This window comes from Apis florea, unplaced genomic scaffold (assembly GCF_048593485.1).
Source record: "Apis florea isolate Af1SG1 unplaced genomic scaffold, ASM4859348v1 contig_2274_pilon, whole genome shotgun sequence".
Lineage (NCBI taxonomy): Eukaryota > Metazoa > Arthropoda > Insecta > Hymenoptera > Apidae > Apis > Apis florea.
This window is the reverse complement of record NW_028256550.1, coordinates 2666945-2692187: the sequence shown is the minus strand read 5'-3', so window position 1 is coordinate 2692187 and position 25243 is coordinate 2666945. Positions and strand designations below refer to the sequence as shown.

The 25243-nt window shown below is 33.5% G+C and overlaps 1 protein-coding gene across 4 annotated transcripts; it reads right to left on the bottom strand.

Moving 5' to 3' along the window:
• Window positions 1-278: 278 nt before the first annotated feature.
• CARPB (Carbonic anhydrase-related protein B) lies at window positions 279-23177 on the bottom strand. 4 transcript variants are annotated; one of them, XM_086902940.1, is made up of 11 exons: window positions 22769-23110; window positions 22517-22675; window positions 18008-18116; window positions 17334-17384; window positions 16329-16657; window positions 12497-12592; window positions 12304-12370; window positions 8488-8642; window positions 2030-2158; window positions 1891-1936; window positions 279-1114 (listed from the first exon to the last, which is right to left on the bottom strand). In XM_086902940.1, exons 3-11 carry the CDS (start codon window positions 18069-18071, stop codon window positions 1098-1100), a joined length of 954 nt encoding a protein of 317 aa, XP_086759066.1. In that variant the 5' UTR covers window positions 18072-18116; window positions 22517-22675; window positions 22769-23110; the 3' UTR covers window positions 279-1097. The 4 variants fall into 4 exon arrangements, with proteins under 4 accessions (XP_086759066.1, XP_012349450.1, XP_086759067.1 ...); XM_012493996.3 differs by lacking the exon at window positions 22517-22675 and having other exon boundaries at window positions 22769-23177; XM_086902941.1 differs by lacking the exons at window positions 22517-22675; window positions 22769-23110 and adding an exon at window positions 22155-22216.
• Between the last annotated feature and the right edge of the window lie 2066 nt (window positions 23178-25243).

Here is a 25243-nt window from a genome sequence, read left to right as displayed (position 1 = left end):
GAATACGCGTTGACGATACTCGGTCACGATTTTGAGCTACGAAGTGGGGTATCTTACCATTGTTGATTCCTCTTTTACGGTCAATTTCTAACTTATCGACCAAGACCAACTTAAATAGCGCAAATGAAGCCGTGGTGGCGCTGGCTGCGAGACTCGGAGGGGAATCCCCAAAGTCGATGAAGCGTGTGAAATAAAGGGATGCGGAATAGATCGATGGGATTACTTACATGGACGAATGTATACACGGAAGATAGGGTTTCGATGTCGCCATTTCCGTCTACGTTTTTCAGCATTTTATTACAAGAATATAGTATAAACTTTCGTTCGATATGTGTGTGTATATGTATAGTATGTATGCATGTATGTCGTATGTATTCATGTATATGCAAGTGGTGGAATGAGTGGGCGTGTACGCATGATCATCCATCACGCACAAATCTTTAGTTTCTTCTTCTTCTTTCTTTTTTTTATATCTTTTATACATAAAGAATCTCCTGTCTTTCATTTCTATCCCCCATCCCTAGTTCTATTCATCATCGTCATCAACGACCTCGACACAGGCCACGATAGTCATAGCTTTTTCGATAGTTGATCGATATACGTATAATAATATATCTTGTGTTAATCTTACGTTTTTTTTTTTTTTTTTTTAACCTTATCTCCGCTAAATTGTAATCTATATATAGGTATATCTTCTGTACGTGTCTCTCTGTGTACTTGTTTGTGTATCTGCGTGTTCTTGTGTTTTTTTTTTTTTTTTTTTTTCTCGTTACTGGAAACATACTTGGCAGTTCACGTCTAATAGTACAACGAAGCATTTTTCTTCTTTTTAATCTCTTTCTCTCTTTTTCTCGACATTCTGACCTCTCTTCTTTTCTCACTCGCTCGTTCTCTCTTTCTTTCGTACGCTCTCTCACTCTTCCTCTCAACCATTCGCGCCACGATGGCCTCTGCTCGATCTGATCGATACGATGACCACTGGTCGCGCTCATTAATTGATATGTCAGTGGGTTTCTATCCTCTTAACTGCGTGGCTCCAGTTTAACCCAGGGAAAGCGTAGTTCACCTCCAGCCACCCCCGTAACTTGCCAAGGGGGTTATTTCCAGCTGTTGGCTGAAACAAATACAGAAATAATGATGGAATATTTTGTGGTAAGATAGATCAAGTTCATTAGAATACGAAAGCCAGAATAAGATAAGATTGGTTAAAAATTATTAGTTGAAAAGAATGGTTTGATTTTGATAGAAATGAATGAAAAGTAAAGTAAATATCGTATAAGAATTGTAAAATCATTCTCATAGACCCTATCTTTTTAAAATTCTGACGATAAATAGTAGATTAATTATTTTTAACCTCAAAGATCACCATATCCAGATATTTTTTAAATCTCCTACTAAACTAGTGAGATTCAGTTAGCGATAAAAATTATTTTCCTTACAGTAATGAAAATTAATGAAGATCAATCTTTTCATTGATTTTTCAACTCAAATATAATCTATCGTCCATTATAATTATTCAGTCATTCAAAAATCAATTGATATATAAATTTTTCTAATATCATCCTGTACGATACACAAAATATTATTTATCAAAAACTTTCCATTTCACTTCTCCGCGTTGAAAACTTTGAAAACTCGCATCAATATGACATTCTATTCGATAGCTCACTCATTCACAAAAAGTTACCCGTATCCTGCACTGTATTGTGTATCATTCCGGTGTTACCATTCCCATCAACACCTGTTATCAGTGAATCGGCCAACTCTATGATCACTTTTGCAAAACTATAGAAAATTAGTCGGCAAACGAGGGAGCAACAGTGATTCGAGCTTTGTATCCGAACGAACTTTTCCCATTTCACGTGGCGTGGGATACACAGCTTTTCATACCTTTGTAGTATATGTCCCTATTCATCGTCGGACAGTTCTTCGGTCCCTGAAGAGGAAAAAGTTTCCAGACAATTATACGGGGTTATCGCGAGGCTCAAAAAGGCTGGTGTATCACACAGTATAGGGAGAGAAAGGTTACCTGAACGTTGAAGTCGATGTTTGTTCGAACGGGACGATGATGAAGCGGCTGCGGCGGTCTGAAATTATTCCCTAGTGGCGCGTTCGGATGATCCTTGTCTCCTTGCATCAATTGTCGCAACGCGAGAAGCTGCAAAGGATGAAATGAATATCACAAAACCTTTCTTCTATTTTCATGCATCGTTGTATATCTTTATATTCTTTTTTACTCGAGGATGAAGCCTTGATGATACCCTCGATTGAGAGAAGATTGAGATTATGGAGGAACATGGATTATGATTGGAATGAACGTTGGAGAAATTTGGAGCGTTTTGTTTCTTGGAACTTTTTGTTTTTCATAGGACAGATAGAGTTACAGCTTTGGACGAATACAATGTCTAATTCTTTACTTTTATTTTTCTGCTCTTTATAATCTGAAAATTAAAAAATAAAAAAATAAAAGATTTGTAAAAATTTAATTTTAAAACAATTTTTTATGGAAATATTGAAATAATCAATGATTGGAAATTAGTATCATTTTATTTTATTAAATTTTTAAATTCTTCTTTTTTTATATATATATATATATATATATATATAAAACTAAGAAATCAAATTAAATTTAGAAACAGAATTTTAACATCCTTTTTTAATAAGAAGCAAAAAGTAAAAAGTTTTTAAAAAATAAGGATAATAATTTGATAAGTATAAATATTAAATGCAAGTTAATCTGATTAAATTTAATATAGATTAAAAATCCTGTTTTTTCTTTCATCTTTGCATTCTATGATGGTATGAAATAACGACTGCAATAAAAATGTTCATTATAGATATTGATTTATCGATTGCTCAAATTTGAGAAAGTCTAACACCGACGATTAAAGTCCTTATTCTCATTGCCTTTGCATTCTGCTCTTTCGAAATGGCCTTTCCTCGTAACAGCTTAATTGCTTGAAAGTTAAGGTACTCGCTTTAAATTTTCATCGGAATATTTGACGACGTACCCTTTTCGTACTTTAAATTTTCATTTTAATCTCGTTTGATTAAATAATCAAGTGTAAAGTTGGTTGCGATTAAGTTGATAAAAAATTAAATAATGGAATTTACTTATAGAAAATTTTATTAAATGCATCTTTATTTATTTATATTGAATATGATTTATAGATAGACAACAATTTTTTCTGAATTGTGGATTTTCATTGTAAATTCATACTCTCATGATCACAAATGAAGAAAATAGAAATAAAATGAATTTTGCATTTCATTTAAATTTTCCATAATTGTATTAAAATTTTTAATAAAATTGATATTACAGATTCGTACATCGACAAAAGCTACATGAATGATTAATATCGTATTTCTAATTTCAATTTGCAATTTAATTTTCAATTTGAGAGAAAAGAAGATCGAAGAAGTTCAAAAATTAAATCAAAAGAATGAAAAACATTTGAATTAATGAGAAAACTCGAAAAGTTTGAGGAAATTAAAAAGGAGGAAAAAAAAAAAAAAAGTTAGAGATAGAAATCTGAAATATTAACCCTTAATTTTCTTATCGTTGCGTTTCATAATTTTATTCTATACTTTATATTTTGCGCGATCAAAAGTAAATTAATCGCCTTTATCTCATTGAAACACATTAGAATGCAAATTAAATATCCTACACACGTGAAACCAATGTAATTTAATCTAATACAATATATTATTAAACGAATAAAATTATTATATTTTACACTCATACAATTGTTTTTCTACTCTTTCTCTACAATTTTCCCTTTTGCAATTTGAGTTTTTAACGTCAATTTAATCATCATCAATTAATAATTTAAAACTAGCCTTACCATTGTTATAGCAACAACGAAATACAAGAAGTGATACAAAAAATTTCTAAAATCCTGCAAATAATAAAGATCCAAAAAAAACAATTCCTAAGAAATAAAGATCCAACGTTAATTCCTTCCCGCCTCTACCCACTCTACGTATACTTTATCCATTCCATTGACCCAAAAATCCGACGAAAAACGAAGAAAAACGGGTGATCGTTTCACACGATTGCATCTAAATTCGAAAAATCACGATGGAAACGTTAACGGTGGCTGATAATCGACTCGGTTGACATCCCGAGACGCTCTTTCCGCACTAACGGAGGCCCACGAGGGCGAAGGGGCCAAGCTTTTTAAAATATTCGATACACTGTGCGGTGGTTTCCTCGGTTGGCCCTTTTTTTTTCTTTTCTTCCTTTTTTTTTTTTTTTTTTTTCCAGGGTAACGAACAATACGTCGCACGCGTGTACGTCCTCTCATCCGTATGCGCGTGAACGTTCGTGTGCTGGTTATTTTGCATCCCTTTGATGTCATCCGCCGGCTAACTTGGCCCGAAAAATACTAGCCGCGGAATCCCGACGCTGCTCCGCTTTAGCAAGTATAATTCCTCGCACGCCACTGCCGCTGTCCCCGATAAATTTATTAAAATGCATCGCCGCCATCCTGTATACGTAAATCATCTTGCGAAAAGTGGCTGTTAAATCATCGATCAACCACCCCTCGCCCGACCCCCGATATCGTTGCGGATAAATTAGTTTCGCCACGGAACTTTCCGCGTGAAATTTTCGATCATCGAACTTTAAAGGTTTTTCTTCTTCTTTTTTTTTTTTTTTTTCTTCTTCTTTCCAACATTTCATTTCCGCTCTCGTTTCAATATTTTTAAAACAACTTTTAAGATCGGAACTGATGATGATGATTTATGGAATTTGTGAAATTGGAAGTTATTAAAATTTAGTTTAAATTTAGGTATGAAAATCATATTGTTATAAATTTATTATTATTTTATTATGTCGAGGGGAGGAGAAAGTGAAGAAAGAATTTAATATTGGGACAATGGGTCAATTGTATAAATTATTAATTTTAACATGTTCACGATTGATTGAAGATTGAAGATCCAAGTTTCTGTTTATTTATTAATTTTCAATTATTGTGACGATTTTTAATAAATAAATATTCTCTTCAAGCATGTTTATCTAATTTTGTAAAAAATATTTTAAATCCATTCTTTTTTTTATTCTATTAATATATTCGCAAGCTGATGTAAAATTACAGAAAGATACAAGAAAATGGTGTGAAACTATAAATGAATTTAAAATTCTTGTTCAGAGTTTCTTTTCCTCCTTTGAAATATAATATATTTTATATATGGTTCTTCTTATTATAATTTTTTTTTTATTACGTATCTTTATTTTAAAATTTATCAATTGTTACACGAGTACAACAGTATTTTCCTATACCTTGTAAGAAAGAATATTTTCATTCTCTCGATCGAGATTAAGAAATTACTCATTCGGTCGATATGTCATCAATTGTTAATCAATATGAAATTTTTCGTTGAGAAGAAAGAAGAACAAGTGAAATTAATTAATAGGTATAATTACAATTAATTATGAATTTATTTATTATAATTAAGTATATTATAATTAATTAGAAATATTACAAATTTATATAGATAGAATTTACTTTAAAACTGATCGTTTCTCATATATGGATTATCATTATTTTTCTTATATATCTTTCTTATATGAACTATAATGCTTATCTCCTTGCTTATTCCTAAAATTTAAAATCGATAACTGATAACTCATTAATTATGATATGTCGAAAGTTTATCAATTTCAAGTTTATCATTATTTCATGATATCTCCTGTTCTCCTTCTGTTTATTTAAATTATTCGGCTTCGAATCATCGTGTTTCATGGTAAAAGTATTTATTTTTTATATTTTAAACAATTATATTTAAAATTTAACACTTCGTTAAAAGATATGAAAATTAAATAATTGTATTTTTGAAAACACTGCGAGATCGTTTACTGTAACATTTTATTCAAATTTTTTTATTAATTCCTTAGAGTAAACATTTATTTTATTACACATTAATTTGAAATTTAATCACTATTTTTTTTTTATCATAAAATGAAAATAATCAAATAAGATTTCAACTTTTACAATAATCACATTGTTTTAATACGATCAAAGCAACCTGTTGAATCATATTTTAATTAATACGCCATTACTCTCGATAAATCTGTAAAAAACCGAAAATTTTTTTTACAAGAATCGCCCTTCATCCGATTCGGCTCAATATTATCCCCATTGCCATCATCCATCTTTCATCTAAAATTTCCCTATATTTCCCTACGATAACAAATGTATTGTAATCCATCGAATTATCATACTCCAAACGATAGCGCGTTTTCGAATACCGTACCTCTATGAAAAGACAAATTCACTGCTTCCATTTTTCAATTCTACCCTTCGATAAAGCGCCATTTTATATCATTGAACATATCGAGCGCCTCTATCCCAACGCGCAAACGGAATTAAAGTCATATCTCGTACACCGAGCCACCCCGAGATTAATCCCCACTCTAAAAAGCGCGATTCGAATTCGTTCGACCGGCAAAGCGACCTTTCCGCCAGCAACTCAATAGACATCTCCCTGTTCATTATTCCCCGAGACGCTGTTTCTGCGCCCGTTTGTTTTTCCTTTCCTCTCTCTCCTTTCAAAAGCCCGTTTCTTTCCCTATATCGATATCGAACCAAGTCCTTCTCTCTCTCTCTCTCGATGATGATGATGATGATGATACATACGACGCATCGATTCCCGATTCCCCGGTAATATTAAAATACGAGGTGATAAAACGCGAAAAGGGATGAACGGCGTCCCGTTTCCGATTTTCGAGGGATGTTGCGTAGGTAAACGATCCATTTGGCTGATTGATCCGTATAGATCCATTATGAACGAAGATGCCAACATTGTCGGCATCGTTTTGAAAAATTATCATACCAAGATGCGGCGAAACGAAGATCGACGTGGTGGCTGGAAATGGCGGGCTGCGAAGGCGGGATGGAAAATTTGGATCTGAATTTTTGCTCATGTTGCGTTTTGGATTTTAAAATTGATCTAATTTAATGTATGATCTATGATAATCGATAGAATTTAATTAATAGATATCGTAGACGAGAAACGGATCGAGAATGTACAAAAGAAAAGGAGGATAGAAATTTCTTCCTTCATATTTTCCATGTTGTTTGCATATTGTATTGTATATTTCTTGTAGATAATCAATTGTTTATCACCAATGGCAGATATAGAATATATGCGAAATAGTTTCGCGATTATACTAATTTTTAAATATAGCCGATCAACAATTGGCTACCACACTCTTCCTTTCGTAAGATTTTAATCAACGAACATAATTCGTTAATACAATTTGCCGATTCTCGTAATTGAATCTAAAAAAAAAAAAAAAGAGAGAGAGAAAAATCAAAATAAAAGATGAGGTAAGAATGGAAGCGAAAAAAAAAAAAAACGTATTAAGACATCAAAGCATTATGCTTCGAGACGATAAGAAACCCAACCCGTAAACCAATTTCCTCGGTCCGTGGGCATTACGTGCTCACAAAATTTCGCTCACCCTTGGCCACGCGAAATCGTTAAAAGAACATCAGGAACTGCTTTCGTGCGTGAGCTACCGCGATTCTTCAACCCGTGCCAACGTCGGATACGAATCCCACAACTGCGACAGCCACGAAAACGAAATAGAGTTCTAGATTGCAGAAAACGATTAAACGAGTTTGTTTCAATTGTTGTTAAATTAAAAGAAACATGGGTAAAAAAAAAAAAAAAAGAATGATAATAATTGGGATAATAATAATTATTAAATATCATTTTTTTCTTTTTTTGTTACGACATTTTGTTACGATGGAAAAATAATAATTTGGTAAAACAGTCGTGAGACAGAGTAGCTTCTTCGTTTTAATCGATTCTAACCTCAATTCTTCGATCTTGGCGCAACAACCAATCAAGAGTTATCAGCAACATCTTTGAGCATCTATTCATTCCGACAATCATATTACAGAGCCTCGTTCGGCCAACTTCAACTTAGTCATCGAACAATTGTAAACTAACCCTTATTCTCAGTCACAGGAAACGGAGATCAGCAGAAATTGCATACCCGCACGTATAGAAAGTTCAAAGTTGACGTAAACAACCTAAGTTCTCGCGAAATTCTGACAGTCCGATATTCAACAACTTAGCAACTTTCGTGATAATGCATTTACTATCGTCCACGTATAATTCACATCTTTTCAAATTGTCGCTTGAAAAAATATACTTATTTTGAAAAATCAAGGCCCATAACGAATACAAAAATTGATATACAAAAATATCGAAGCTATAATATTTTACTTCTAGAATCGATCCTTCGAAAATTGTCCCACGAACGAATATATTAAACACTATCATTTAAAAATATCTAGAAATATCTAGAAAAAAAGGAAATTTTGAAACGAGATTAAAAAAACCTAAAATATATATTTCTTTCTACAACGAGTAATCTTAAATTCTACTTTGAATCCAGTTAAATTTGGAGCAGAGAAAATTAAAGAAAAAAATAATAATCCGCGTATTTCAGTAAGACAATTTCTCCCTCACCTGCTGCTTTGTGATGTATATCGGCTTGTTCAGGATGATCCACGTGGTGGTCTCGTGGCAGGCTGGCATCGTGATGGAGCCGTCGTACGTCATGTAATATTTCGTGTCCGGTAGCAGTTCCCGCACCACGAAACGTTTAATCTCCATCGCCTGGCCTGCGTGCAATCAGTTCGATCGATAACGTGATGATCCGACAATAACCGTGACGCGCATACGTACCCCAATTAACATCGATATTTCTCGCGCGCGTCTGTTTTATTTATTTTTTTAACAGAGAAAAGTTCGATCGATCCTCACCGAGGAAGTAAAGATGTGGAAGACATCTTGAAGATTTTTCTCGATCATTGGGAGCAATTTTTATTATTTCTTGCACGTGATTTTGGTGTAATTGTGTAAAATATGGAATCACGAGAAACGAAATCGAAAGTAGTTCAATTTTAATTGTCGTGATTTTTATCTTTTACTTCCCTGTTCAGATTAAATTTGATTTATTATTATTATTGTATTGAATTTTTTGGTGAAATTGATCGTATTGAAAATATATTGAAACATCGTTTGAGAAGTCGATTAGTTACACATTCGACTGTCTTAATGCATAAATATTAATTCCTTGTGCGCTGAATAATCTGAATCACTTGGTGTAGACGACACGCGATTCGTAATGTCTATCACGGCGATAATATGCTGCTTTGCGTGCTGTTCGAAACATCGATTAATTATCTTTATCATGTTTATCAAATCTTTTTTTTAATTAAAACGTATTTCTAAATTTCTGAATCACGTAAATCGAAACGAAATTTTACGTTAAATGTAAATGTATGAGCTATGAAATTCACCGAACCGATCTAAGCATCCTTAGCGTAATAAAAGATTGATTAGTTGGAATTTCTGATATCCCATCCCGCGTGTATTGTGTTATGTAAAATATTCATTTCTGTTTGATGGTTGTTTAAAATATTAATTAATTATCGCATGTTTGACCTCATGTTATATAAAATACATAAAAGGTGTTTTCATTTGGAATACTTGCGTTCTAAACAAAGGATTAATTATTTAAAATTTTACGCGTTTATTCTGTGATACTCGTATCATTTAAATCGAAAATAAAATTTAAACAGTATCATTTAAATAATGATATACGTGAAATGTATATTTTAATTTGAAACGAGCGTAAATAGAGCACACAAAGAATTAATTGATCATAATTTATATGCGTTTTATTTTCTCGAAATCAAGAATAGAGTATCATATATTATAACATGTATATATATAAATTGGAATTATCCTTTATAAATATTTAATTAATAATACAAATTAATAATGAATGAAAATGCATAAAACATGTTTATTCGAAATTCGCACATTTATAGAAAATTATTTAAAATTTCACGCGTTTTATATAAATTTACGTTTCTTATTTCTCTCCTGATTTCATTTTTTCGATCGAAAGCCGGTTAATTATAAGAGTTAAAAAATATAAATAGGATAGGCAAAACGTTTCATACAACAAATTTATTTCCAAATCAATGAAAATACGAATTTCGATGATCATTTCTCACTTCTCAAATTTCATATAGAATCAAACAATATCTTTAATTGATACGGAGGAGAATTCTGTATTATTCTTTTTTTGTTTGAATCTCCGAAAAAGGGATCTACTTTCTCTCGACAATTAAAATTAATTAGTTTGCAATTAAATCCTTCATCGTGGCATTGAAAAGGCAACTTGTAGCGATTATGGTGAAGAACGATTTCAACTGAAAACGCGATTACAAAATGGGATAATATCTGAAATTGTTTGCCTTAATACCGTTTATTCATAAGAATTCTTATTTTCTTTTTATTTTTTTCTAATTCTTGCACGTTTTGAATTCTTTCTTTCACAATTGAATTGATATCAGTAGCGAAATTTGAAAGATTATTCTTGCATTACTCTTTCTAAAAAAATATAGAATAATTATATTACAAAATATTAATAAAAATTATGAAAATTCTTTCGTCATCATGAATCATTAGTCAGTTATAATTATTAATTTTGATATTAGACGTTCTATTGTTCTAATTACGGTAAAGTCTTTTGTATTCATTGTACATTATTCGACTATTCAATTTAGTATGAAGCTAACATTGTACGGTGTCACAATGGCAACTAAATGGAAATGTTTAGTTTCGTAACTATCGAAAGAAAGATACAAAATAATTAAAGAGAATGAAAAAAATGCAATAAAATTACAAGAAAATATATGGTATTGGCTTGTCTACAATCACAGACGTTAAAAAATAAAAATATGATATTGAAAGTTACGTAGCAAAAAAAGAATAAAGTTAATTTTGTTAATTTCCAGAATAAATAAAATTCGAGATAAAAAACGAGATTGTTCTATTATCGAAAATTGTTTTATTCGAATATTTCTTTTCTCTGTTATCAATAGATACGAGAGATTTTATTGTAATAAATTATTTCACGAGAGAAATCTGTACTTAAACATAGAATTTTAATAAAATAATTTACGAGAATCGAAATAGATTTCATTTATTTTATTCATAAGAGAATATTTATAATAATGTTCCCTTCCGGGGAAAATTAATAAGAAGAAAGAAATTGAAGAAGATTGGATCTAAATTTTTGTTTTTATTAATTTTCTGTTACTGTAGTAATAATAATTTTTAATAAATAAAAAATTTTAATCCTTAAAATATGAGAAATTAAAAAATGGTAAAGATTTTCTTCAAGCGTATCTATCTAATTTTGTAAAAGATATTTTAATTTAAATCCATTTTTTTTTTCTATTTTATTAATATATTCGCAAGCTGATGTAAAATTATAGAAAGATATAAGAAAATGGTATGAAACTATAAATGAATTTAAACTCTTGTTCAAAGTTTCTTTTTATTCTTTTGAAATATAATATTTTATATATGATTCTTCTCATTATAATTTTTTTATTACGTATCTTTATTTTAAATCAAATTTATCAATTGTTACACGAGTACAATAGTATTTAAAAAAATCAAATTTTATTTTTTAAATTTTTTAAATTACTTTCTGCGAAACTATTAATTTTAAGACAATTAAATAATTCGTATTTAGATTAATTAAACTTAAATCGATACATTTTACTCGATACTTATTCCTTAAATGATTTAATCAAACTTCTTTTCTTTCGCGAATTATTTTAATAAAGAAAAAAAAAAAAAAGATGCATATAATTGAAGAATTAAATTGAAATATCGTTTTAAAATATTTATTAATCATTCTTACCAATTGAAATCTCTAACTCGATTCACATTAAGAAGAATTAAATTTCTATTATCCCGAACATAATATGAAAAAAAAAAAAAAACTAATTAAATCTATTATATTAATAATTTTAAGAATAAGAATATTTATATCAAAATATCGTTGAATTACCATTTAAATACTTGAATTAAAAAAAAGTGAAAAACGATCGAAATCTTCAATTCGATTTACAACCCTTATTTTCACGTTCGAGTTTCCCCCCCTTTTAGTACTTTATACTCAACGACTGAAGCCCCTTTCATAAAATCTCCACCGTGCGCGTTCTCAACGATCAATTTTGAAAGTACTTTAAAAGGAACTTTTCATCCAAATCCCTTTTTAACTAGCCAATCAACAGACTATCTGTTAATTAAGACGTTATACCAGAAACTACTACACATATATATATCTTAAACGTATCCTTGATTTCAATCAAGGATACATTTGAGACACATCCAGTACATTCGCGTGGAAACTCGATTTCGAGTCGAGAAATTCGAGTCCGGCTGAATGTATTAATTTACTGGTGATCTCACCTCCATATTTGATTTTATCCAGCTGCTCGGTGAATATTCGAAGCTCTGGATTCGAGAGGTCTCCAACCTGAAAGATAAACCAGCAACGGTTATATCTATCGAGTATCGCTTACGTTCGATCGTGTTACGCCCCCGATCTTTCGCAAAACAGGCGTGGAAAATAGAAACCACGAATGATATTAGCCAGTAGTACCTGGAGAAGAAGAGACAACGCCACGATCCCCTGTGCCCGTTGTAACGCATCCGAGAAGTTGTTGTACAGTTGCGAGTTGAAGCCGAATATTTGCAACTGTTTCGAAACAAAAATTAAATAATTGAATTAGTTATAGCAAATGGTGTGGATAACGAGTGAGTAAGTAAATAAGTAAGAAAATTGATGGTGTACTACTTATATAATATAGTTTCAATGAATGTGAATCGTTGAAATGAATTTTTCAATAACTCGTGGAATATTTTTTTTTTTTTTTTAACATTTATGCTACGTCGATTTAGAGTGGTTTTTTGAAGCGTAGTAATTAAGAAAAAAAAAAATGAACAGTATGCTGAAAAAGTAAATAAAATGGTAAATCGAGACTTGAGTAAAGCTTTCAAGTAGTTTATGGTATAAATAGTCAGACACAGTAGAAAAGTAAGTAATGGGATGAACGTTTGGAATATTTTAAAACATGTATCAAAAAATGAATGCGTTTTTTAATCAATTTTTTTATGAATATGAATGATCTAATATTTGAGATGTGTAACTAGTGTAATGTAATTTTTAAATAGCTTGGAAATATCACATGGAAAAGATATTGAGAAATGAATAATGACGAAGTTTTTTTTTCACAAAGTTTCATCTGCATAATACGATAAAATTATTCTGTAATTCCGTTTGAAAATGAACAAAGTAATACGTTTAATATAATAAAACTTTCAAGTTAGTTTGAGGCGTGAATAATTTAATCGAGCTTTTGTGTCATTTATGATACAAATTGAATAACAGATTATTACGAGCCGCGGATATCGATTCCTAACTTTCATTAAATCATTTCATTAAAATAATAAAATAAAATGATAAAGTGCTCAAAATATTTAAACCCTCAAAGGAATATTCAGCTTAATAGATGATGCGTATAACTCTGCCAGATTAAATAGTAAAAGCTGTCTTTAAGAGGATCCATTCTACTTAAATCTGAAGCGATGAAATCGTTAACTGCTGATGAATTTCTAACGAGAAAATGATCGTGCTAATAAAAGTCGTAAGTAAGAAGTAAAGTTTTCAAACACCAAGTTTTCATCAACACGTCCATCGATAATTTTTAGATAAATCTAACAAGATTTCGCTTTTATCTTCTCGAATAGAATTATATTATGTTAATTAATAATAATAATAAAAAAAAAAAAGCACTTCTTCTACAATTAATAAGAAAACTTTTCAAAAAAGTAAAAATAATTTTGACATTCCATGCATCATTCGTTTTTGCGTTATAAAATTTTGTTGCTCTTGTTTCAAATCGCTGGAAAACGCCACAAATAATATCTCGATTCACAAATTTTTCCCCATCATCCAATAAACACGATACACCGCCTCCTTCCTGGGATTTCGATCCCAACTTTTTGAAACGTTCGACACATTTTATCCGTTCCTTGCTACAAGGGACATTCTTCATAACAAAAACAAATTTTATCGTTTCGACAATTGATCTCGCCAGCTTGCCTCGAGCACGTTTTCGAAACGTTTTTTCGCCGTCGAGTAACAATAAAACTTTTCGAAAAAAATTCTCTCGATGCACGATTTTTCAACAAATTTCCAAATATAATAAAAAATAATTCTCGCCATGGAAAACACGGCATTTTTGCGCGCGCAAAAATAATAACAATAATAATAATTAAAAAAAAAGAAAAAGAAACTCGAAAAGGAACACGCGAGGCACGAGGCGGGCAAACCGGCCCATATATTGGGAAAGTTTCATAATTTTTTCAAATTCCGTGTCGGCCAACTTTTCCCCGTCGATGTAGCAGACTGGCAAACTGTTAAAAGCTATACGTTTTCGCGGGCTGCACGTATATCGCGATTGTATACTGGTAACCCAGTTCGCTAGTTCTGACCCAGTTCGAAGATTAATACTTCGAACGAGGAACGGGAGTGGAAAAAAAAAAAAAAAAAAAGAAGAAGAAAGAAAAAAAAGAGAGAAGAGGGAAAGAAAAGAGAAGAAATGGAAGACGTGCTTTCACGTTAATCAGTTTCAGTTACGTGATCAAGTGAATAAAAGTCGTTCTAATCGACGAGTATAAGAATCCAGATAGACGGTTCGTATCGTGGATGATCGATAATCGGATGTCTGGTAGGGCTAGGCCTTCGATAGAAACTGATAGTCTCGGCCCACTCGATCCATGGATTATCGAAGTTAAGTTAGATGGAGCAAAGTACTTAACGTCGGTTCGAGTTTTTCAAGGCAACATTCATTCTTTTCTTTCGTACGTGTTTTCTATTTCCTCGAAGAGAAAGAAAGAGAGGGAATTGAATTGTTCTATACGTTGTTTGATACACGTCTGTTATACGTATGTAAAAAATATTTTTGTCGTTGGAAAAAATTGGAGCGAGCACATCTTTTCTAAAAATGAGATGAACAAATTAGGATTTAGCTGACGGGGATTTTTGTCACGTGGAAGATTTTTCAGAAGAGTTTTTCGTTATTTTACGACTTTATGAATACGTGTGATAATATGCATTTGAATGTTTGGATTTTTTTTATACATATTAACGTTTAATTTTTATCTTTTTACATTTTTTTTACGCTCAAGATACTTCGTTAAAGAAACGAAATTAAAAAAAAGAAAAAATAGTTTATCATATCAAAATATCAAAATATCTGATAAAATCATAGAAATCGTAGAAATTTTGCATTAGTAATTATTAACGTATTGGCGTTTATCGCTTGCATTATTAAATTATTGACGTAACTCATCCACTATTAATGATAATAATAATAATAATAATAATAATAATAATAATAATAATAATAATAATAATAATAATGAATTGACGATCTCATTAGCCGTAACAAAATTCATAAATTATATCACTGTACAGGATTAGCGAACTTCATTATATGGTACACCATGAAGAGATTCGAATTAGATTTGAATTTAAATTTAAAATATAATGCAAATTCTATTTAAAATTCCAAAACACGAATAATTAGCGATGTGTTGGCACTATCGCTACATCATCAATATATCATTATCCCATTCAGTCTATGTCCTTTTCATGCTATTTGCCATGTTATATCTAATCCAATTAGATGTGACAGTTCTAATCAATAACGAAAATTCATGTACATTATCGATTATCGTCAAAGAGGGACTAAAACTTGGCGTATTAACTATGATCGGCCAATTATTCTTATCTCATCAATTATTATTTTTAACTAACAATTCCTTAAATTATCCGATATCTAGCTGATAATGCACAGTGACAAATATTCATCGATTCCAAAGAACAAAGTTACAGTCAGCTCTTAAGGACTCGAATAAGAATCTTAGCGGTGCAAAAAGTAGTAGTACAACCAAACCACGTTTCAGACGTTAAAGAATTTCTAATATATTATTATAACGAGATACGAGAAAACATTTTTCCTCGAGAAACATTTTTCTTTTTATTTTGGAAAAAGAAAAAGATTGGGCTGTGAAAAAGATCGTATCAGATTAAAATAGTGACTCGATGTCGGCTATTTTATAAATTTTTATCTGATCCATAATTCTGCGCGCGTATGATGTTCGAAATCGATAAAATCGACGTCGTCATGAGTGAAAATTGAAAAACTGTTTTTTAAAAGAATTTAAACAGCAATTAGAGTTCAAATTGTTCCCCTTTCGTGGCGCGTTTAAAAGGAAGATTTAGCACGGAGAGCAAATGTTAAAAATAAATATTTCGCTACTTTTTTCACACTTTTTTCGTGATCTCATCTCAAATGGAACCACACACTTATTCGTCGTTACTACACTATAATTTTCCATAATTTTATAATATTTTGCACACTCACCTCCGCGGGAAACGCGTGTCCGTCCACGGTGTGCTCGCTACCGGTCCGATCGTCCAATCCAAAATGCAAATGTATCTCGTGGAACTGATACCGGTAGCTCAACGGGCCACCGGATATGTTCACAGGATGGCGCGTGTCATTGTCCACGGCGAAGACCACGCTGTGGCCAGTGTTCGCCAGCACACCGCCTACCCTGTGCTTGTCCACGTGGAGGGGTTGCAGGTTCGGATCGAAGAGGAGCCTGGACGGTTCCAGGTTCACCGGCGATTGACGTCTGCCCTTGTGACACAGCCACCAATCCGGATTGATCAGACCCCAGAAGCCGGGACCTTCGAACCCCGAATCGATTAAACGACACGTCGAACGCGATTTTCGAGCATCAGTTAACCACTTTGACCAGAAAGTATTCCGCTCGAGGATTAACGGAGCTGTAGATCGAGGATCGAGGATGGGGAGAGAGAAATTATCGGATTCGATGAGGAGGTTCTTTGGAGAGTTTAGATTGGTTGGTCAATGTTTATGAGAGGAAATGAGCGACGAGTGTGAATAGTGTCTTTCGTACGTAAAATATTGGAATCTACGTAACTCTCTCTCTGTAAAATAAGTGAGACGATTTTTAGAGTTCTAGAGAGAGTTAAAAAAAAAAAAAAGAAGAAAAATGGGAGAGAAATAACGCAGAAGGATACAGATGCGTAATTATATCAATTAATTTATACGAAAAATATCCTTTCGTCCGAGAAGATTGAAACGAAATGTTTGTGAAATAATCCAGACGAAACGATCATTTGCAATCTTTGAAATTTAAAATTTTGAAACGTGAAATATTTATTTAAAAACGAATCTTTATAACTAAAAAACTAAACTGAATATGAATATGTACGTGGAGAACGTTTAAAAAGTGACAAATAATCGATGAAAAAGAGGATCATCGAGGCGATTGTAATCGATAGAGGAAGGAAACGCGAATGTCTTTCGATTAATTGACATGAGTATGGAATCCCTTACCGGAAATACCGTCATAGGTCCACCATTCCTCCCAGCTGACGGGCCTAGATTCTGCAAATAGTTCATTATCAAGAATCCGCGCGATGTCACTTATGCGACAGCAGTCCTTAACCTAGAACTAGTTGCAGCGAGTCGAGTGGCAAGGATATTCGGCCACACTTCACCGAATAACGAGCCACTCGTCTCAATTATACACTTTCTTGCTATAGTCTGTCTCGAGTCAATTGTCCGCTTCAAGGTCACTTCAACAACGGCTTTCTTCAACTATTTTTTTTTTTTAAGCTTGCCTCTTCTTGCTATTGACAGTTCTCAGACATGTTTTCCATAAAGTATGCGTCCAAGAAACTTATACCCCGACGATGGATGAAAATACAAAAATACAAGGAGACAAGAATAAGAGAGAGAGAAGGAATTTATCTACGAAATTCCCTTATTATATTATCTTTGTGCGTGTGTAATCGAACGAGGAAGATCCTGATAAATTTTCCAATTACCTTCCAAAATACGACCTTGAGACGTCAATTAACGCATGCTATCGATTGAAAATACGAAGGAGCAAAGTATCGATCGCTATTAGAATTATTCGTTCATCTCGACGCTCAGAAAACAATTCGAAAAAAGGTTAAGAACTACTTTGGACGCAAGAGTGAAAGCAAACACGATAACCCTCGTACCTTGTATAAGGACGATCACGAACACTCCCCAGACGCCCAGGAAGACGGAACTGAAGGGGGCCATTCCTAGGACTTGGTGTTCGTCAATTGGGCATCATTCGGCTCGATTCTACGGGGCAAAAGAGAGAGGGAACACGATACACGGTCACGATCGTCGCTTCAAAGTATCGAATATATGTACAAGTGTCGCGCAAGAATCGTTCCTCCCACGTGGTCGCGCCTTATCCCTTCGCTCGTAACCCTCGAGAATCGATCGCCACTCGAAGCGAAAGCAACGAACTTTCCGTCGGAGAAGGAAGGATTCCTGTCCTCGAAGAACGATAAGAAAACGAGACGTGCACGATTCGCGATCGATCCGACGAGGGATGTCTTTGGACTTTTAATTAGCCGTCGTCACGCGACCGATTCGACGAGAAGCCCGGCCCAACCGTGATAACGAGGGGAGGAAAGCGGGAGGGGACGCGTGTCGCGGGCGATAAGGGGTCGCGAGACGGGAAAGGAAAGACAAATCTGCAGTCATCGTCGTTGTCGTGGCTCAGAAGAGGAGGAGGAGGAGGAGGAGGATGCTCGAAAGAGGGTGAGATTCTCTCGCTCGAATATCTTCCCCCACTCCGGCGGCCCATTCTGTGTTAGAGCCCACTCCACCCCGTTCCAACGCCACTCTACACACTCCGGGCCTTGTGTGTTCTTAGGTCAGGAAAACTCGAGTAGAGGCTCCCTTCGAAAGTCGTCGATCGATCGATTCGATCTCACTCCTATCCACGACGAGTGTCTCTAACCTACAACCAGCAGCCGGAAAGATAAGAGGCACTCGGCAAGTGCGATGACTCGGCTCTCATCGGGATGCCTCTCGTTTTTCTTTCCCTTGCCCGGAACCCCGGCCACGGCACGTTTCCTTCCACGATTATGATCGTTCGTCAAAATGTTTCGTTTACTAGATTATCGATCGTATACGATATAACGTTTCACAAAAGGTGAAACACCTTTTGCCCTGGATCTCCCTTGTATCTCCTCTTTGGAATTAATTTTTCTCTCTCTCTCTCTCTGACTTTATTCGTTGGAATATTCCTACTCGAGTAAATACTCGTAAATAGTGTAATGCTCGTGAAACCTGTTTCCATCTCACGTGGTGCGAACAGCCGATGTTCGAACATTGGCATCGATATACTCGTGTATCTCGCCTGTACTTGTTATTCCATCGTTCGTTGGAATTTTTATAACCTCTACGACGAAGGTTCGGTGTCTATGGGAGGGTCGCGCATTAGCGAGGCGACGAAACGTTACTTGCTGCACTCTTTGCCAGAGGGCCATGTAAAGTAATGGATATCCGTGTCTTTGACGTTATGTTTCGTGGATAGAATCAAAGCGTGCACATTTTTCACGCGACTCCTCGTAGAATAGAGAACGCAACTGTCCGGATAGTAGGGGTGTGCTCGCGAAATATTATTGTACTGCGTTCAAGAACACAATTTGAAGACAATTTTATCACGGATCAATGTCTCTCCCCTAGGAATAATAGATTAGTACGTTTTATCTTTATCAAAGAGAATGAATGTATATTTGTTCTATCTTGTTCATTGAATCATATTTAAATATTTTTCTCCTATAATATAATGGCCAATTGATTTAATTAATGTATATTCTCAATTTTAATTGTCATTTTATAATTCAAGTTAAATAAGCATAATAAGTTAATTTAATAGCAACATAACAATTTAATTACTTTCGATTCTAATTCTTCTTGAAATGTTAAAATTTATTCTTCAATAAATCACTTCTTCTTTTAAAAAAAAATCTCAAAATTATCTCGTTCAATCTCTTAACTGACTCTAGCTTAGGATATCTGTAATATATTTGTTTTAGAAAATGTCAAATATTTTTCTCTCTTTTTCAGAAATGAAATACTTTTTTCAAAACTGACTAGAATTTTGCATTAACGGATCGTCAGAGAACGTTCTCGCTAAACTCATAAAATGAGTCTTTGATGTTAGGTATCCAAGTAGGTAAACAACATGTCAGATTTCTGTAATAATGGAGAAGGTATAGAAGACACTGTGTATTATGGATTAGTGTAAACTTTCATTTTAGATTTATATCACACCCGCATTCTCATTTTATCCGTTTGTCTCTCCCTATTTTGTTTTCTCTCAAAATCTATCTTTCTTTAATTACATGTGTTTCTGAAGAATCCGATACTTTTTTGTTATTAATTTTTTTCAAATATACAAAATATTATGAAAAATATTATATTCAGGATTTTCTCCTACATCTTTTTCATCGAGAATTGATCAAATATAATCGTGATAAATTAATCAGATCACTAATACAGAGAAGATATTGAATTAATCAGATATAAATTAGTTAACAAGGGATTACCGCATCGAGTTTTTCCTAAAGTTTGTAGACTCATAAAATTATCACAATATATATCCTCGGAGAGTATCATACACCAGCTACTGAAGATAGTACTCCAAACTTTAAATTTTATTTAATACTAAAAGGAAGCAAATCTCTCAAGGAAGAAAAAAAATTAAACGAATATAATATGATTTCGAAGAATATAATAAATAATCATTTAACGAGGCATTACACGATATTCCTTGAATTAGTACAATAACTGATTCAAGGTTCTAAAAGTTATTAAGCTATTTATGCTAAAAGGCAATTACATATTCAAATAGAATATTTGTAATATTATAACATTACATATATATTATATAATATATAGAATATTTAGTTAGTTTAATGATGAGCGAAATAGAGCATCTGTTTCGACCATTAGTCGTTTATGAATAAAGTGGGATTAGTACGAATGCTACATTCCTTCAGACAAACGATACAGCGAAGTCATCATATCAATCAGTTTAAATAAATCGCGATGATGAAACATGAACACAAAAAAAAAAATTTATAACTTCGATTAAACTTTTAATACAAAATAAATACATTTAATTGAAACGAAATTTAATATTCGTACTTTAAATTTTCCTTTTTTTCGTTTTCAATTTTTTTTTTTTTTTGAAATTACAATTACTATTCACTGTATTTCATTTTATTCTATTTTATTCTGTTTATCTATTCTTGACCAATTTTTAAAATTCGATTTTAAGTAGAAATAGGAAAATCCTTATTATCTCGTTTTTTTAATTTCGTATGAAAATTTTTTCTTGATACGTTTAACACTCTTCAAAAGATCGTAGCTGTAACAATTACATGAACTACTCGAAATATCATTAATTGTAAATTATTAATAATTTATTATAATCATCGATTTCTAAAACGAAACACGATAATCCAAAAAATAAAATTACAATACCTATGTATTCATTAATAATTAATCAGTATCGTTAATTTGCAATCTCATTACATCTCAATTCATATTATGCACGTTAACATATCGAATATCATATTTTGTTTAAATAAATTAATCATAACTTAAAATACGTTCCCAATACCCTTTGACAAATCTCGTATCGGAAATGAATCAAGTGGAACGAAACAGGGATTGGGATTCGAGCGTCTCTTGCTTCATCTTTAATTAGACCCTATCGGATCACGACTGATCCCGTTGGATTTATTACAAAGACCCTATGATAGTCGACGGAGTTTAATCGAGCGAGCCTCTCCTCTCGTTCGATTGCGCCTCTCGAACACAATTATCAACTCTATGGATTTTTGTGGTGCCTCGTTGGGGGCTCGATTCACGCTCGAAATGCTACCACCACCGGGTAAGGTTTAATTCGTTGGGAATACCCGTTATCCGAAGAGCGAATAGAAAGAGAGAGAGAGAGAGAGAGGAAAAAAAAACACTGAAGACCCTTTTTAACCCGTGTGTCTGAAGAGTAGCGGCTGAAACGGGTCCCGCTTGAGACAACGAAAGGGAACAATTAGCGAGGTCTTACCCCAAGCTTGAGTGCAACGACTCGACGACTCACGAGTTTAGGCTCCTCCGATAGATGTGCCACGTCCAGATCAATCCTTTGTCCTTTCTCTACTCTTGGAAAATGGCCAACGGAGAAGGAATAAGGCACGTATAAGAAGGATGAATCGAGTATCACTGTATATCGTGACGGTACACATTATCCGTGCACACACTCGCGAAAATGTACATACACACGCATATATATATATATACATATATACATACATGTGTACAGATAGTCGGAGTATCCTGTCCGGTCGAACGATCGATCGTTCGTAGGGTCGTGGTTTAGATGCGATCGAAACGATCCCTGGTTTAGGGCACGGGCGATTGACGCGGCTGACGTCACGGGTACCGATTCATAACTCTCGAGGGTAACGAAAGAAAGATCAGCGAGCGAAGAAACGATGGAGAAGCGTGGACGAGGCCCGCAGAAAAGACAGAGGCGAGCGTATAGGGTCGCGAGCGAGCGAGCGAGCGAGCGAGCGAGACTTGGTGGGAGGACGAGCGTGCGAATCGATCGGCAAAACGCGCGATGGTGCGGCCAAAAATTTCGCGTGACGAGTAAACGCAGAGGCTATGAGCACCTCCTGGCTGAAATCAATAAACGCCGATCAGGACGACCGTGTCGGAGAGATCTCCTTGAGCACACACGCGACGTTGGATACCTCCTTCCTCTCGATGGATCTCTCTCAAAACACTCCTCCAGGACTAACTTGCACGGAGAACTCGGTTCTCCGTTTATACTGTGTATATATATATAATATATATAACCAGAGATTGTTAAAATCGTAGGAAAGGAAACTTCCAACTTCCTTCTTCCTTAAGCCGATACTGACCCCGTGCACGACGACGAAAAGGACGAGGATTTCGTCTCGTAGCTTCCTCCGCCTTTCTTCCGCCTGCTCCTCTCGTTCAGCCACCGGCACCACCACTTTGCACTGCTGGTACGAGGGAGCAGCGACACCGTGATACGCGACCGATAATACTGCAACGAGCGAAAGACGACACCGGTTTTACGTATATATCGTTGAACGTTGATAATGAACGGTAACGGTCGTCGTTGGATCGTAGTTTCGCGATCTTTCCTTCTCTTTTATATCTCCCTGTCGCGCAAAATAATTTTGATTAAAAGCGGTCTGCGCCTTTGCGAAGGAACGACGAAGGAGGAACGACTGCCCTACGAGACCAGTGTATACGTTCCTCCTTCTCCCTCTCTCCACCCCTTCTCGCGCTCCCACCCGATCCGTACTCCATCTAGATCTCTCGTCGGCCGTTCCGGAGGCTGGTGGCGCGCGTGCGCGGCCGCGTTATCCTTTTCTCTCGCTCTCACCCACCCGCGCGGCCGTATAGGGAATGAGGCTAGTTTCCACCTCGCTCCATCCTACTCTGGCAGGCTCTCTCCTCGTGCGACGTTCAGGCCACATCGATGCTTCCGGACACGGGGGAACGAGCGTTTCGCGCCTCCACTGTTCTTCCACTCGGCCATCCTCGTCGGCGTGCGAGGACGTCTGCGCACTTTATCGGGCTAGGACTAGGAGGCGAGGATGGAAGCCTCCTTCGGGATCTGGCGCACCTGTGTGCCCTTTGCCCGCGACCTACTCGCGATTTTTCCACCCTTCTCTAATAGGAATTTGTTGAATTGATTAAATTGGTCGATTATCGATATGGAATTAATTTTCAACGTGAAAGAGAAATGTTTTTCTTTTCTGTTTATTTTGTATTATGTTTTTTTTTTTTTATAGAAATAAATTGTTAAATTGATCAATTGATAATTAATATGTCGTAGGTTTTTTTTTTAAATTACAATTTTACGTTGTATGTATACAATTAGATAATTGGTAATTTGATTTGATCGAATTTGATAAAATTTCCAATTATTATGAGGAGAGAAAAAAAATATATTATATCTTGTCAAAATACTTTTATTACATTTTACTTTTATTGTAGAAAAACTTTTTCTGTAATTTCTATTATTTTTTTTTTCTTAATATTGAAATAATACAATAGCATATAATTATTTATTTTCAATAGATTAATAGCAACAAATTTTCTTATTTGCACAATATTTTTTAGCAACAAAATTTTATAACGAAATAAATAAAATTCTACGAATGAATTTTACCAATTACAAATTGGTAAAATTGATTGTCCCATTCAAGCTAGGATTTTAAAATTGTAAAAACTATTGGCGCAACAAAAGTCTAAAATTCGTGTTTTGACAATTTATCAGTATTATTGATTGATGTACTATCGTACAAAGAGATTCTGGGTTTTAAACATTATTGGCGTTTTTATAGGATTTGATTAAGTATTTTTATTTGAAATCGATGAGTTTTTTTTTTTTCTAGATATTATTCTCATCTTAATTTCAAATTGAATCGTTATAAATTTAATTACTGTAATTATTTGATCCATTTTTCTTTTTATATTATTAGGATTTTTGTCATATTCAATTAGTGACTTTTTATATTTTTATTCGAAATGGAACTGATTGAACTATTTTAAATTTTATGTTGAATTAATTCAATAAATCAGATTAAGATTATTTAATGTCATCATCTTTCGATATGTATCTAAATATAATATGTATCTAAATAAAATGAATGGTACTCTTATCTATTCCATTATTATAACATGATCAACAACATTTTTTAAAACCAATAAATTATAATAATAAAATCTTATTGCTCTAAATTTCATTTTGATTTAATTTAAATAGATCTGATTGGATCTAGAATTTAATTACAGATTTTTATTTAATTATATTGAATTTGCTTAGCGAATTTTCACATTTTTAATCAGAAATCTGAAAATTTTTCAGCAATTTTTTAATTCGTTTTAATTCCTTTTTTTTTTTTTTTTTTTTTTTTTTTGATTAATTGAGTTTGATATATTTAAATTGTAATCGTATAATCCAAAGTTTTTGATCTCGTATAAATTATAAAATTGTATCTTCTTTTAATTTAAATTACTCTTATTACTCTTCAAATTACAAGATAATTCTATAATCGAATTTTTCGATACTTACATCAAACATCCAAGCTGATTTGATAAAGATTTTATTATGATCCTCTCGGTCAGGATTTTAACTAGTAATGAAAACTTTTTATGAAATTCACTTAACCAAGATTTTTTTTCTTGAGCATCTTGTTGGAAATATCTAAAATTCTTAAAATTGACTGTGAAAATAGTAGGATTAGATTGAGTGACACACCGTTGACCCATTTTTAGGTTTCCTTTCCAGAGGCTTTTCCCTCTCACCGAGTCGATAAATTCAGAATGGTTAGTACCGAGGCTGTCGAATTTAACCA

Bases quoted from the DNA above. Each gene is read 5' to 3' on its own strand.
- CARPB (XM_012493996.3), bottom strand. From the start codon at position 18,071: ATGGCCCCCTTCAGTTCCGTCTTCCTGGGCGTCTGGGGAGTGTTCGTG. The intron at 16,658-17,333 runs GTAAGGGATTCC...CGGGGTTCGAAG, and splicing joins GACCTATGACGGTATTTCCG to GTCCCGGCTTCTGGGGTCTG. The intron at 12,593-16,328 runs GTGAGTGTGCAA...GTTTCGAAACAG, and splicing joins GACACGCGTTTCCCGCGGAG to TTGCAAATATTCGGCTTCAA.